Source organism: Vigna unguiculata, chromosome 9, assembly GCF_037176805.1.
Source record: "Vigna unguiculata cultivar grain cowpea cultivar isolate G323 ecotype 2 chromosome 9, ASM3717680v1, whole genome shotgun sequence".
NCBI lineage: Eukaryota > Viridiplantae > Streptophyta > Magnoliopsida > Fabales > Fabaceae > Vigna > Vigna unguiculata.
The window spans coordinates 3172428-3188972 of NC_140800.1; the positions used below are offsets into that span (position 1 = coordinate 3172428).

A 16545-nucleotide genomic window follows, 5' to 3' on the forward strand; every position below is an offset into this window, starting at 1 on the left:
CATTTTGAATTACTTAATTGATAATCAAACGCATGTTTATAAAAAATGATATTGTTGTTAGAAAAGTTGAAATAATCAATTTAAGATTGAGACGTGTTCTTTTTTATATATATTTGTGAGATTTTTTTTTTTTTTTTAGTGTAAAGGGGAGAAGTAAGTGCTTTGTTTTATTTGAATTAAGGAGAATGTGTATTTGTAAAGACATTATAAATAAATGGTATATACGATATTCTTATCAACTTATATTATTCTTAATAAACTCTTTAACTTTTGATTGGTTATCTAAAACTCTTAATAACAATCTAAGCTCTCTTATTAGTACTTAATTAAAATATTAATGTTTTACAAGTTTTATTAGAAATGATTTTGAATATCTTGATATTAATGTTCTCACACTTATCCTAAATAGGAAACAAGTAAGGTAAATCATAAAGAAAAAAAAAATATATATATATATATAAATTCACATTTAAGATTAATTACTTAAATAATGTTATGATATTAAGCATAAGATTATATAGAAGACACTAATCAATTATTCTTCAGAGTTCATCCACATAAAAATACGTTAAAATATTATAAACAGATTAATATTTATGATACAGATACTATTTAGTATCACTCATTTGTTATACATCCATTACGTGTTATTAATTTCAATTGCAGAAGTATTTTTACATATACATTATCTTATTATATCTTGATTTTTGTTAGCCAACAAAATATTTAGGATAATTATACCACTTCATTCATTTTCAAACAATAATTTTTTATATTATAAGAAGCTCGAGACTCAACAAGAAATTTTCTTTAAAAAACAAGTGTATTTGCTAATTAGAGAATGAAGTATAATCTCAATGAGCCATTAGAAGCTTAACAACAAAAGATTAGGAATATGCATGATATCAAATGTCTACTTCATTACGGTGGAAAGGAAATCAAAGTATAAGCACTAGCACATCTACACCATAAGAATTCTTATATCAACGAACTCATTGTACCTAAGTTCCGTCTTTTATTAAACAATTGCTTTGAACTTGAATTAGTGAACATAATAATGTTGATCAACTCGATTGATAAACAAAAGAAACCTTAGTTTGTAGGACAATTACGAAGGTTTCTAGATTTTTTATTTTCTTTACTAAATAAACAATACTTATACATAAATTGTAAAGAGTTTCGACATCCAAAATATTCTATTAAATATTTTTATCTTCTGCTGATAATATATATATTCAAAATCTCTTGCACCATTGTCATTCCTTGGAGCTTGGTAATGATTAAACCAAACTAGAGTTGACCATAGATCTCGTAACTGTTTGTATCAGTGAATAGGTTTCTTTTTCTTTTTTTTGAAGTGGAGCTAAGAAAGAAGTGTGTTTGGTGAAATGATGTTTTTTTAGACAAAAGTAGAGGCAGATGAGTATTGAGAAGAGAGGGCATAAGGCTAGAAAGAAGAATGAATGGATAGGGTGGGTTGGCAACACTTGTGCCAACAATGACTCACACAGTAAAAATTTCGAAGAAAAAATAAAATTAAAGTGTCGTTTGGGTTTTCATCTTTTAAAAAAGTGCGCTCCCGAAAAGCCAGTTTTAGCGTTCTCTTGTTGGAAAGGAAGTGCGTTTCAATCATTGCTTCCACACTCCAATCATTCAGGCGCAACCAACCAAACACGTATCACTACAAATTCATACTACTTCTTTCTCCTCCACGTCACCTTAACTTAACCCTTTTTTTTTATTTGCGAGAGAAGAAAAAAATACATGAAAAACATAGATTAGGTGACTAGGTACCATGGGTTTGTTTATGGACACAATTGGGACAAAATAAGAGATTGTTGAAACAATGTAAGTTTTGTTTTTTCAATTTCTTTTTGTTTGTCTATATCTCAAATATTTTTATTCTTCCCCTTCTTTGTTACTTTTTTTAATACGTGTAGATTCAATTGGGGGATAAAGACAACGTGGTTTATTTCAAGAATGAACTTAAAAATTGGATTGGGATTGGAACAAGTAAAGGGGTTTGTTTGGTTTATCATGTTATATACGAAATGTCACTAATTGAATTTGCATTTGCTTGGTATCGACATTGTTTGGCCCACAAGTTGCAATGATCGAAAAAAAATTGTATCGTGTTTGGAAAGATGTTTTTTCAACAGATATTTTGAATATTTCTTACAAAGTGATAGTCTTCTTCTTTTTTTCAATGGTAAATTAGTTAATCCTTATGTTAGGATAACTTGTTTACGCCATATATGATGTAAGAATTTTCTTTTATTTCTAACTATTTAATATTTTAATTTGTGATTTCAAATGTTAATAAAAGTATATATTTCTTTTTGGGATCGGACACAATTTTATTTCTTCAAAATTTTCAAAGACTTCTATTGGATTGAGTGATCTTCAACACTTTCAATTCAAGACTTCAACTTGAATAGATCTAGTATACCCTTGTTGTCGAATACTAACTTAAAATATGTTATATTGATGGAACTCGATATATTATTACACACACCAAGGCAGAAGCAATGCATAATTATAACAGGTGCTTCAAATGTTCAAATAAGAGAGAGAAAAAAATAGGACAAAATAATGTTAACTTCAAAAGTTTGGGGCCCAAGTGCCCAACCATGGGAATCTCTTTCATAAGTTGTGTTCTTAATTTAAGATTAATGTCATAAGTAACATCTCAATCATTTTCAAAATTTTCTAAAATATATCCAAACCTATCTTAATGAAACTTGTTAAGTTGAAAAACAGTTAAAAATCCTTGTTATCTACATAATAGCAAGGTAAACTCCTAAGTTCGACATAGATTACAACAAATTAGGAACATCTTCTGTTCTATGTTATTTCTTTTAAGATTTTCAATAATCAACTTTTTCATATTAGTTTAAGATGTGTTGTTATGTCAAGCATAACCCTACAAAGGAATTCGACTTCAACACTTAAGTACCAAAATATAGATGCTTGCTCTTCAAGAAAGCTGAAAATGCGACAAATATAAATAGGCTTAAATACCTTTTTAGTCATCATTTTTGTAGTGTTTGTTGTGGATGGTCCTCATTTTCACAGAATATTTAAAATGGTCCTCATTTTTACCGAATGTTTATAATGGTCCTCATTTTCGCAATTCGTGTTTTATTTGGTCCTTTTCTGTAACGTCGTTTAAATCATTAACGGAGCATTATACATGTGGCACGATTTGTATCAGTGTGTATTACGTGTACTGTACATGTGGCTTAATTAGATATTTGGGGATAAATAAGTGAGCTAGGAAAACCAATATTTGGCCATATGCGACACAATTGTCAACGATATAAGTGAAGCTTTTAATAGTGTCATAGTGGATGCAAGAGGCAAACCCATAATCACCATGCTCGAGGAAATCAGAGTTTATTTAATGGAAAGGTGGGTCACCAAGAGAAAAAAATGTTACAACTTTTGAAGGAAACATTTGCCCAAATGTCCTTGACAGACTACATAAGGAAAAAAGAGTTAACCAAAGATTGGATCTCAAGGTTAGGTTTTTGTCTATTTTTAACACAATCAACTTATTCGTGTACAGTACACGTAATACACCCTAATACAAATCGTGCCTACAATGATCCGTTAATGATTTAAACGGTGTTACACCAAATAAAACACGAATTGCGAAAATGATGACCATTCTAAACATTGGTAAAAATGAGAAGGAAAAAGGAGTTAACCAAAGATTGGATCTCAAGGTTAGGTTTTTGTCTTTTTTTAACACAATCAACTTATTCGTGTACAGTACACGTAATACACCCTAATACAAATCGTGCCTACAATACTCCGTTAATGATTTAAACGGTGTTACACCAAATAAAACACGAATTGCGAAAATGATGATCATTCTAAACATTCCGTAAAAATGAGGATCATTTTAAACATTATAGTGAGAATGAGAACCATTTGTAACAAACACTACGAAAATGAGGACCAAAAAGTATTTAAGCCATATAAATATAATAATTGTATTTATATATTTGATTAAAAGTCTTGTATCTTCGTCAACTGAAAATAATAACCATATTATTATTCTAAAATCACAATACAATTACTATAATGTAATCTACACTCCATACATTTTTTCCGACTTCATTGGTCCAATAAAAAAACTTCATTTTATTTGTTTCTGAAAGAATAATTGTTGTAAAATGTGATTAAATAAATGAAGCACAGTAGAAGGAGAGTTTGGGGAGTACCTGTTACTCCAAGTATATTATCTGTCCATGGTGGGAATGAAGAGGTTACAAGTTGTTATGTTACGTTGTCGTTCCACTTTAAGAATTTCAATTCACGTTGTCCCCTACCTGTCAAAATATCCATAAACAGAACAACACTTACCTCACACTGCTTTCTCAACACCCTCATCACCACCACCAACCACCATGCCCCACCGTCGCTCCTGGCACTCATCGCCACCCTTACTCAGCCCTCCACTCATAATCATTCTCTTCCCCATCGTCATTCTCACCATCCTCTTCCTCGCTCTGCCGCCGCTCCTCTCCGCCGCCACGCGCCTCATACGCCCGGCCTCCGTCAAGACCAGCTGGGACTCCCTCAACATCCTCCTCGTCGTTTTCGCAATCCTGTGCGGCGTCTTTGCCAGACGAAACGACGACGAACACACCCCAAGAAATAACCACCACGACGCCGTTCCGGATCGAAACGCTGCGTTTCGACAGGTCTCTTCCGTAGGACAACCTCAGTGGCTTGGGTTCACAGGGGAAAGAAAAGAGTATATTAATGATACTCCTCTGAACCGGTTTCAGTCACCTGCAACCGGTGATACGCGGTTGAGGATGAGAAGAAACAGCAGCTCTTATCCAGATCTGCGCCAGTGGGAAACCGGCGATGACCGGTACAAGTTCCGCTTCTTTGATGATTTTGAAATCGACAAGCAGTTCCGCTCTCCGGCCAGGGACCATTTTCCCGCCGTCGACCACCACAAACGGTTTCCGGAATCACCACCATCACTGTCACCACAGCCACAGCATCAGCATCAACACCACCAACAACAAGAAGATGGAGAAAAGGAAATTCCGGTTGATACCTTCGAAACTCGTCCTCCATCACCGCCGGTGAAATCTACTACGCCAACTCCTCCACCACCACCGCCGCCTCCTCCTCCTCCGCAGCCGGAATCGGCACGTCGCAATGCACGACGGTCGCATCGGAAAACAGAGAGAGTCAGTGAGATAACCGTCGAGCTCGACGAGCGCGAGTTCACGACGATCCGCTCTCCACCTCCGGCTCCTCCGACCCCGCCGCCGCCGTCGGCGAAGGAGCGATCGGAGCGTAAGAGCGAGCGAAAGAAGAGCAATGTGAAGAGAGAGATAGCGATGGTTTGGGCTTCAGTTCTCTCCAACCAGCGAAAGAAAAAGAAGAAGCAAAGAGCAAAAGATAACCACGATCAACATTACGAAGAAAATGCCGACGAATTAACGAACACCACGACAGTGCCACCACCAACGCCGCCACCTCCACCACCTCCTCCGCCACCAACTTCAATGTTCCACAGTCTATTCCGAAAAGGACTAGGCAAGAGCAAGAAAATCCACTCAGTGTCACCGCCACCACCCCCGCCACCTCCTCCGCCGTCGAAGCGGTGGTCAAAGCGCAAGAGCCACATCCCTCCCCCGTCTCCTCCATCTCCGCCGTCTCCTCCACGCCGTCGAAACACGGGGCGACCACCGCTGCCGAGCAGAAGCGCCAATTTCCACGACGAGATTCACGAGTCAGTTAACGTCGGGAACCAGTCGCCGCTGATTCCGGTTCCGCCACCGCCTCCGCCGTTCAAGGTGAAGGCGATGAAGTTCGTTGTCCGCGGAGATTTCGTCAGGATACGCAGCAACCATAGCTCGCGGTGTAGCTCTCCAGAAAGGGAAGAAATTATAATGAATGTATCGGAAAGTACAGTGAGCGAGAGCGTTAGGGATGGTAACGGCGTTTTCTGTCCCAGCCCCGATGTGAACCTTAAGGCTGAATCGTTCATCGCTAAGCGCAGGGGAGAGTGGAAGCTCGAAAAACTCAACTCCTTGAAGGAGAAAAGCAATGTCTCGTTGCCTCGTAGGTTGTAGAAAATGAATGAGTGAAAAAGAAAAAACAACAAAACATGGCTCTAATTATGGTATTTTTTAGTTCAGGTATTAGAGCCTGCTACTGAGGAATGCTTCAGCATCTTGGGTATGGGTTTGAGTTTGTTTTATTTCCCTCACATGCTTTCATTGATTCATGCCATTTTTTTTTATTTAACATATTTGTATAGCAGGGTAACTAGGGCTCTGATTCTGTTTTTGATGTGTTATTGGAGCCTCTGGTGGTTTTTCGACAAACCTTGGTCTTGGGAGCAACATCATTGAATTAGTAAATGTGATTTTTGTGTTTCTGGAACATTTTCGTTGGTGACTTTTTTCTTGTTGTGTTCATCAAGAGTTGAAGATCACAAACAAAAGTGTGAATTTTGAAGCACGTACTTAGCTTTCAGGGCTAAAGAGAAGCACTTTCAGTTCCGTTAAGAATCTTTCCTTTCCTTCCTTCTTTTGGGCACCCAAATACCACCCATCTGTGTCCTAATCCATGCAAACAAAACCTTTTATTCTTAAAAAATTAAGCAAATTTATTCAGACGATAATATTTAAATTGACCCGAGCATAAACTTTTGTTATTCCTTTTAAAAAAGCATGTTGATTATTTTTAAAAAAAAGTAAGAACAGTCCTCTGGTTTTAATGATTAAAAAAATAACTTGTCGTCTATGAATGTGTCAACAAATTAGGTCATAAAAGGATCTAAGTTACATGATTATTATATCCGGAGGACTTAATTTACCAGATTATTTCTCAAATAAACAAAATCTAATAATTACAACACAATACTGGTTTCTTGTATTTTTATATCTTATTTATTGTTGTGGATTTAAGGTATTTTAAATATTTCACATCATTAAAGATATAACTATAAATATAGGTTAGTATAAAATCTCATCTACTAAAGTGAAAAGGTTTTGGAAGGTTGAATAAAGTTTTTAAGATTTTGTATCCACAAGAGCTATAGTTAAATGATAGAATGTAAGTAAGTACAATCTTCATTGTATTAAGTTGATTTTGCAAATTTCACTATGCACTTTTTTTGCTTATCTTAAAGAAAGAAAATAATGTTTAGTATTCCCTAAATTAATATTTCGTTCAACATTCACAGATATGTGTTTTTATCTACTCTAGTAATATGTATTAATTGCAGTAAGTTCACTGGCTGAGTATTTGTTGACATCTTAAACAAATTACCGAACAGTATTGAAACCAAACAATGAATACCAATGTTTGATGTTGAATGTTTTCATCTCTTCTGTTGTCTGAATTAATATAGGTGCCCCTTTCTTGGTCCCTAAAGTGTTCACTCAAATATTCCCTCTCATAAATGTTCAACTATTCAGCAACTAATCCAAAATACACAAGTGTACACATGCTATTTCATTTGAGTTTCATTCGTTCATACATTTATTTATTCAAATTTCAACTACATCTTCAAATACACCATGGAATATCATTTTCTTGCCTTGAATTATGAAATTTGCAGCTTAAATTTGCCCTCCAGAATTAAACGCTTAATGGATTTGATCATTTCATTGTTGATTTTTGAGCAACTTTTGAATGTGACAGACACAAAAATGTGGCAAGGACATGTGTACTAAACTTCATCAGAAAGTCTGTGGTAAGGATCAAAGAAATTGTACTTTTATGACTGTTCTACAAAGTGCCCATCAGAACAAAGGCACACGGAATGTGCATTGGTATATTTCACTTCTACATTTTGAGAACCATAGATCGGTTACACTGTGAGGTCTTCTTGTAATATACACAGCAAGAGTAATATGGATACATATATCATGAAGAATTGTTGAACTACCTAAAATTTTCTAGCACCATCTATCACTGATGATTTTGATTTGGAACATGTTGCATTTCTGATTTCTTTTTCTCCTTGAGAATCACCTGCCTAGGCATTACATCTATCAGGAAGCTTCCCCCATTCCACACTGAAGCAGAAATCTTCAGTATTTGGAAAACCACAGAGAGTTCATAGGACAAGAATATGGGAACAGTTAGTGCTGTGGTTGCCACAGTGAATATCCCTTGAAGAATGATGAACATCAACAACCGATTTTGATCTCCAAGTAAGCCACTTAAACGCCACCACACATTGTTTGCTTTCTGAGCCTTTTTGGAGAGTTCCCTACGAAACAGTTGAGACAACAAAATCAGAAATTTCAGATACCAAAATGGAGTGAAAGTTTAGGAGTGTTCTTTGATTACCTGTAGGAAGTCATGACTTCAGGATCTCTTAAAAACCGTTGTCTGCGCAAGACATTGACAATGAGAAAGTACAGAACCTGCCACAGAATATAAACTGCTAAGGGAACCAAAAACAGCCACATCCAGAGATATGATTTATCTTGAATATAAGGCCATGAAGCTCTTGCAGCAGTTCCCTCTGGACGCATGGCTTCAAAGGTTGCAGGATTCCACCATCGAATAGAAAAGAAAACTAATCCTGAAAAGAAAAGAAAACAATTGCATTAGAAGCATAATGTTTGACAAGTCTATCACAACTCAAAACCAAAACAGAAGCAGAGTAAGAGACATAAAGTTAAGAAGCCTATATCAGAAGTTCCTTCCAATTGTAGCAGCTCTAATGTTGATGTCTATACAGAAATTCAAGTTGAACATGGATAAACAAGTGTTAAAATAACATTTTTATAATATTCAGAATAAAATATATTAATTGAACATACAGATTTAGGGGCATATTCTTAGATGAAGACTCATAAGTGGTTTTATATCTGGCAGATATCACATAATTCAAGCATGGATCAAGAAATCCTTCATATGCACCTATACAAATTCCTTGATAAGGATACATTCTAGCTATCATAGCCGCTTTTTAAATTTCCTTACAGAATTTAATCATGAATTGAGTTCTGTACAGATAGAATATTAAATATTCTACAAAATTATCCCCCTTTATAATTAAAGTTTGTGGCCTTGAAACCATATTTCTGTTATTTCTCAGAAAAAGCTAGCAAAAGTTGTCTACTACAACTAAACTACTGATTTCCATGTCTAGCATGAAGCTATTGAATATTGATGTTACTTCACGCATCATATTATAAGGATCTATCTAGGTGCAGAAAAACTAGTAGTTAAATTAAACCAACCCCAATGCACAATACTATTCCAGAATCTTTTGAAAATTGAATGGAAAAATCATGAAGATAATAGAATTTGAACGCAAAGCCTGTAAAATACGCATTATCAAGATGTTCCATAAAAATTTACTTAGTGCACGCTATGCAATAACACATACAGACCCTTTTTTTTGCAGTCATTCCCAATATTTGACAATGGAAACTTTTCTTTTTATTGTTTAAAAAAGAGGAGTAATTAAAAAATGAAGTTATAACATTACCAGGTAAAAGATGGATAAGAACACTGACAATCTTGTCAAAAGAACTGAAAACCAAACTGCAGCGCCAAACAATCAAAGCCCACGCTAATGGTCCCTGCCACAGTTCTTGAATAAGTCATAAAGTTGACAAATGAACCATTGTTCTATCAAGATATCAAATTATCAAGGAGAACATGCTTACCTCAGCGAATGAAAAGCAAACCATGAAAAGCTTTTCGTTCGTTGGATAACAAAGGAGGTAAACCAAGAAGATTGTATTGGCATAATAGCAAAAATCCTGAAACATATGAGCAATCACTTACCTGCTTTGTTTTCATACATAGTTTTCTACTACTTAACACATGAAATTAATACCTGTATCCTTATAAAAATAAGAACATTAAGACATTGTTCCAATGATTTTAACCAGTAAAGGTATTGAAACAGGGTCTAGCAGTTTCTAACACACTTTCTAAAATACTCTTTATAAGTGGTTAAAATTAGTTAAAAATTGCAAATCATGAGTAAAGCTTATTAAATAAGTAATGAGATTCACACCAATTTATGATTTTCTAACACATTTCAGTCAATAATGAAGAGTAAATTTAAAACAGTATGTCAAAAAGTTGTGTGGTTAGTAAGCACTTCACTGGTTTCTTTCATAGTTGCAGAGAGAGTATGAGATATCATCATTTACCAGGAGATAGTAATGCCATTTCTTGAACCTGTAATATATCCAACGGAGAGGAACAAACACGACATAGAACAAACAATATACCAAGGGAACAGCTTGTGGCCCTGGTAAAAAAAGAGGGTAATAAGAAATGAAAACCAATAAAGAAGGCATTGAATCTTCTCAAAAGAGAAAGAGAGAAAGGAAAACCACTACACTGTTCTATCTGAATCAACTTACTTGCCCCAAAGAGGAAGCAAAACCCACCGAAGCCAAGAACCCCCAAAAGATGAGTCACCTGAACATTCACAGAAATAAATAAATAAAAAATCAAAGCTTGTTGAATATTAGTAATACCCAAATACCCAAATGGCCTTAGATGATGAAAAAGAAATCCATAGCTGAAAAAACATGAACAGAAATTAAGCAAAACAAACCCACCTTGTTGATGAACCTTTCATGCTCTTCAGCTTGTTTGACTATCTTCACTGCTTGTTTGGACAAGACCTCCTTAATTTTCAGCCGAAACAAAACAAACCCATATCATAAAATTAAAAAAACAGATACAACCACGCACAGAAATCAAATTCAAAAAACAAAAAGCACAAAACTTGTCACGCCAACCAACTACAGTTTTTGTATATTATTCTTCTGTCAGCTACAAAATCAAATTCACCAACAACACCAAAAGAACATGCATCTAAGTTTCATAAAAAACAAAAAAACATATGGATTGAAGGCAACAACGTACCTTGGACCTGTCCCTGAACCTACGCCTTGTCTTTTTAGAAGGTTCGTTGTCTGTGTAGTCTGATACAAGATCTTCGTTATCAGACACAGCCATATGTGTTTGAATTGATTCGGACAAAGAAAGATGGCGGTGTATGCAGAAACAGAAAATTCTGGTAGTGAAATATGGCTTCTTTGTTCTCCTAAATCCATCTATATATAAATACATACACACACGTGTATATATATATACGTGTATATGTACAAAACTCCCACTCATATAAAGAAAATTTGAAAACAAACAAAGCGTATTAAGTAATCGACCAGAAGTGTAACTTAATTGAATGGTCTGACACTATTAAAAAACTATTTTCTTTTATATAATTTTAAATTTAATGTCATTGAAATTAATAGTTTTATAATATATTAGATAAAATATATTTGTAATAAGAGGATTTCTTAACTATAAGAATAATGCTAACAATTATAAATAATTAGTAGAAAGCATGTGTACACTTTAACAACTTGTTCTACTTTTAAATTTTTTTTCATAAAATCATTTAAAAATAAATAAATAAACACGCGAAACCTAATAAAATTTTAGGAAGTAAGGACAGTATAAGATGAATAGTATAGTATTATATTAAATATCTAAAATATTTATATTTTTTAATTAAATTTTTATCATTAATTAGAGTGGCGTAATCATTTAATTTTACAAATTAAAAATATAATATCACAAACTTAGACAAGATAAAAACAAATAAAATCTTCGTTATTTTTATAAAAAAAAATACTAATTCCTTTTTTTTGAATTAAACAATAAACAAAAAATCAAATAATATCGAGACATAAAACAAATGTAACAAATGTCATTTGATAACTTTATTTGATAAGTAACAAGATAAGGACTTGATATAAAAGTTTTAGATATTTAATAAATGAAAAAATTCAACACACACTTAATTAAAAATATTATAATTTTTATGAAAACTTAAAACTTAAATATCTCAACTAATAAAAGTAGAACTTTTAAACAATCAATTAAACTAAAATTTTAAATAAAAATCAATTAAAATGTTTAAATTTATCAATGATTAAAGAAATTTATCTTATTTAAGTAACCTAACCTATACCTAAGCCCAATTCTAAGTCACAACATTAAGAAGGGTAATCTTAAAATGTGTTTTTGAAGATACTAATCGAAATGTAAGAGAATATTAAAAATGGTAAGAAGAAGAAGGTTCATTAAGCATCTTGAAAGAGAAGGACACGTGATGTTGATGTGAGAAGGACACGACACCCAAATTTATTAAGGTTGGTGCCTCTTCACAGATTTGTGGAGGTTTCCAGAACTGTCACTTGGAAAATTATTAGGTTCTTACTTACATATTACAAATAAATATATTCAAAAAATGCTTTAATGGCATTATTTAAAAATTGATATGAAAAGTTGTTTGTGATGTGAGTTATTAAGACGAAATTTTAATTTCAATATACAATAACACCTTTTTCTTTATACCGTACGTAATAAGTGAATTTGAATTTGGATTCTCTTTATTTTTTTATTGTTCTTTTGTAATATATTAATTATTATTGATTTTAATATTTTAAAATATATTAAAGTTATATTTAGAATATTAATATAATGAATTTTTAATGTTCTGTAGAGAACAATAAAAAAAAAGTTAATAAAAAATCGGAACTCGTAATAAACAGATATTTTGAGTATTACTGAATGTTAATTTTATAATCATGAATACTACTTTTTAAATTCTTTTATCAGCTTGGCTTGAAATTTACGCATATAATTAATTCTTAAAATTTAACAGTTATCCACTTTTTTAGTGAACATCTTCTATTTACAATATCATTTTTAGTATATAATTACGCATATCACTTTTTTTTAGAAAGCTCATATATTTTTTGTCAAGTTATTTTCTTTGCATAATAGACTTTTGGATCTAAAATACCTAAAGCCTTGGGAGCAGGAGTTAGTGTAGTATGCAAGTTCAAAACGATCTCATAACATATCGGTCCCACACCTAAACCATTTCGAATTCTATAATAAGATTAACAAACTAATTGAGGATTAAATAAACAAACGAGGTAAATAATACCTAGAGATTACCTATAGGTGATATTGACCTAGGTAATCTAAGCTCATCCAAGGAAAACCTCATAATAATCCTCTATACAATATTACGAGGTAATATTTACGCATTCAATTATACATTTGTTATTGATTTACAGATATATTTGACTTGAACATCAGAATATCATTATTGTCACTGTCTTAGACTTATAGACACTCAAACTAAAAGAGATATCTCAGATACTCATGCACGGAGACCTGATACAACTTAGATCATAGAATAAATTGTAGAATAATGTAATTCTAATTAACATGTATTATGTATTTAGATCCAAAAAAACATATACTCTTGCAAAAACTATCATTTGTGTTTGATAAATTTTGTTCTTAAAATTTCATTCTAGAAGGTTCATTTAAAATAAATTTCATGTATTTTATAAAGTTTTCCAAATAAAATATTTTTGAAATTCTATTTTAAAAACTTTGTTTAGAAAAAATTATTTTAAAGGTCTTCTTCTGAAAATCATGTTCCAAAAATTTCAAAAGACTTGTTCTTCTTTTTTTGGAATACATAATCTTAAAATCACATCTAAGTAATAAAAACATTTATTTTTAAAAGTTATGGTGGTGCGATTAGAAGTTATGTAAGTGCAGGAAGAAAGTACCTACTTCAAATTGAAAGTAATTTGGGTGGCCCAAGAGCGAGCCTAAACCCCAACACCAACTCTCATTGAAAATAATTTCATTCGTCCCACCAATATGACAAATCCTACTTATAAAAACACAATGTATATTACTAAACTTATAATAAAAAATATATTAAATAATAAATTAAGTAATTGTGAACGATCGGTATTTTTATTGCAACAAAGTTCTCTAATCGCTATTTTGCAACTAAATTGGAGGACAATAATCCAATTGTTCATTCATGCTATATGAACGACAAATAAATCTCTCACTCTGTACAAATCTTAATTTGATACATAAGAAAAACATCGCCTGAATCTATCAAACAACTAAATTTTATAGTTAAATATGAATGGTAGTTATTTAGTTATAAAAATTCTCTCATGAATTTTTCCTCGCAAAGTCACTGTTTTTTTTTATAGTGAAAGTGAATGATTGTTAATTTAAGGATTTAAACCATGTTGGATAAAAGTAGCTGGTAACTTATTATATAACAAAATGTTAGATAAAATTAAATGTGAAAATAGATAACCATATGGTGAATTTTTTTCATCTTGGTCAACAAAAAAAAAATGTTTAGAAATTAAAAAAATTTGAATTTGGGATAGGAGTGGTTGGTGAAATGTGGTGCTATGTGTTTGTTGATTTTAGATGTCAATGTCACTCACAAATTCACAATTATTCAACGGAGTTTCCGCGCCACCTCAATTTCAAAATTGCAACCATATTTATAATATAATAACATTATTATAACTTTTTTATGAATAAAAATATATGATCATATATAACAAATTTATTTATAATAACTATTTCAAAAATATTATTGAGACAGTATTTTTATTTGTTGATGGTGTAAAAATTTACGTAAAAATTGAGAAACTATAGTTTATCATTACAATTGAGAGTAATTTTTAAAAAAATAACTATATACACACCATCTTCATAGTATATCGTAAGAGATGATTAAAATCCTATCATGTTAAAAAAAATCGCTTAAAATCAAGGTTACAAATCATTTGTATCATTATTATTTCATACTCATTGTTTTTATTTTTCCAACAACAATATTACAATTACATAAAATATTATTTTACTATAATGCTTCATTTACATTTACATTAATACTAATATTTTAATATAATTCGTAATGAATTTTTTCACAAAAGATCATCATAAAAATTTAATGTCACTTAGAAATGAGTTTAACTCACATAAAGAGATCGATATCACTCTCATCTTAAAACTTTAAGATAATAAATTTATAGATCTTTATATTAAATTTTATTATTTTAAGTCAACGTAAACTCTTGCTAAGATTTCTAACGATTTTTTTTAAGAGTGAGTCATTTTCATATTGATACATTTTTTTCTTAAATGAAAACATTTTAATTTTGAACAATCATTTTATACCATCATTCATCTTAACATGATACGTAAATCATTTGTCAATAAGACTTTAATTATAAAAATTATTGAGATTGTACTGTATTTGAACGTGTACTTAAACGAGCTAATCACTCGTACTAACCATCAACTTTTATTAATATTATTAAGCTTTTATTAATATTGTTAAAAGAAAATGAAAAGTAGATGTTTCTTTAAATGGTGGGTTACATATATTCACTACTCTTTATAAACATTCCATCTAGGGAGAGTATATTGATAAATATTTTATTTTTTTTTCTTTCCAATTTTCCTTAATCATTCAACAAAAATGTACCGTTTCTTTTATTATGACACTAATCCAATTCTCATTGTCTTATGTTTGGTTTGATACTTAAAAATGATTTTTTCACAATTCCGATGTAACATTTTCAAACTAGTATATAGTTATAGCTTTCATATCTTAGGCAATTCCAGACAGTATTATTCATTGTCTCTATGTTTGTTTGTTATGCTGCTATGTGGTCCCTATTTTATTTAATCATTCTATATCATGCTTCCTAATTGCTTTCTCAAAACATAATTAATGCCTATACTCATATCAGAGTTTTTTTTTTTGTTTTTTTTCGAGTTTTAATACTTTTGTAAAAAACGATATATATATATATATATATATATATATATATATATATATATATATATATATATATTATTCCATTTTAGTCTCAGGAAAATCCATGTTTAAAATTTGGTAACGAAATATTTGAGATTTGTCATTTTCATGGAATAAATTATGTGATGAGGTAATGTCCAACTCAATCTCTTCATACTTTCTTTAGAGAAGCATTTCAAATTTAGAATGATTGAGGTTACAACCAACACTAACACATAATAACTGAAGGACAATTAAGAAATATAATAAAAAATGAAAGAGAATTGCTAAAAATATTAAATTGAATGAATAATGTGCATGAGAAGTATAATCTTGTCATGAATTTATATATTTATAGTTATTATATATATATATATATATATATATATATATATATATATATATATATATAATATTAATCTTATACACCGGTTAGAGTTATTAAGAGATCGTGGTTTCATTCATAAATATTTTCTAATAATAATATGAGTAATAAGAATATGTTTAAATGATATTTTTATAGACAGTTAAAATCAAAAGAAAAAAAGGGTCATAAATTACATAAATTAAAGATAAAAAGTTTCTTTTTTTTTTGCACATTATTAAAAGTAAATAAATTTTAATTGTTTATGAAGAAACTTGTAGAGATTGATGATTGTGTGTATGTACATTGATACTCAGAAATGTAGTGTAGATGCAAAGTTAAGTATATTTGCACATTGTTTACTGAAGAGGGAATATCGTAGTCTCTAACCTTTCACTGTAAGATATTCTCTGCATTTTGCATTTTTTTTTCATGTACAATTTGCATATTTCTTTATCTTCTTGTCTTTTTTTCTTTTAACTTTAGTGAG

The 16545-nt window shown here is 31.3% G+C and overlaps 2 protein-coding genes across 2 annotated transcripts; one reads left to right on the plus strand and one right to left on the minus strand.

The window, feature by feature from the left end:
* Positions 1–4237: 4237 nt before the first annotated feature.
* On the plus strand, positions 4238–6422 carry LOC114162686 (hydroxyproline-rich glycoprotein family protein). The gene has a single exon (XM_028046643.2). The coding sequence runs from the start codon at positions 4416–4418 to the stop codon at positions 6105–6107; it is 1692 nt and encodes a 563-aa protein (XP_027902444.1). The 5' UTR covers positions 4238–4415; the 3' UTR covers positions 6108–6422.
* A 1317-nt stretch (positions 6423–7739) lies between these two features.
* LOC114196097 (glycerophosphocholine acyltransferase 1-like) lies at positions 7740–11097 on the minus strand. The gene is made up of 8 exons (XM_028086622.2): positions 10897–11097; positions 10587–10655; positions 10386–10443; positions 10170–10270; positions 9675–9770; positions 9494–9587; positions 8341–8578; positions 7740–8260 (listed from the first exon to the last, which is right to left on the minus strand). Exons 1-8 carry the CDS (start codon positions 10987–10989, stop codon positions 7957–7959), a joined length of 1053 nt encoding a protein of 350 aa, XP_027942423.1. The 5' UTR covers positions 10990–11097; the 3' UTR covers positions 7740–7956.
* Positions 11098–16545: the final 5448 nt, after the last annotated feature.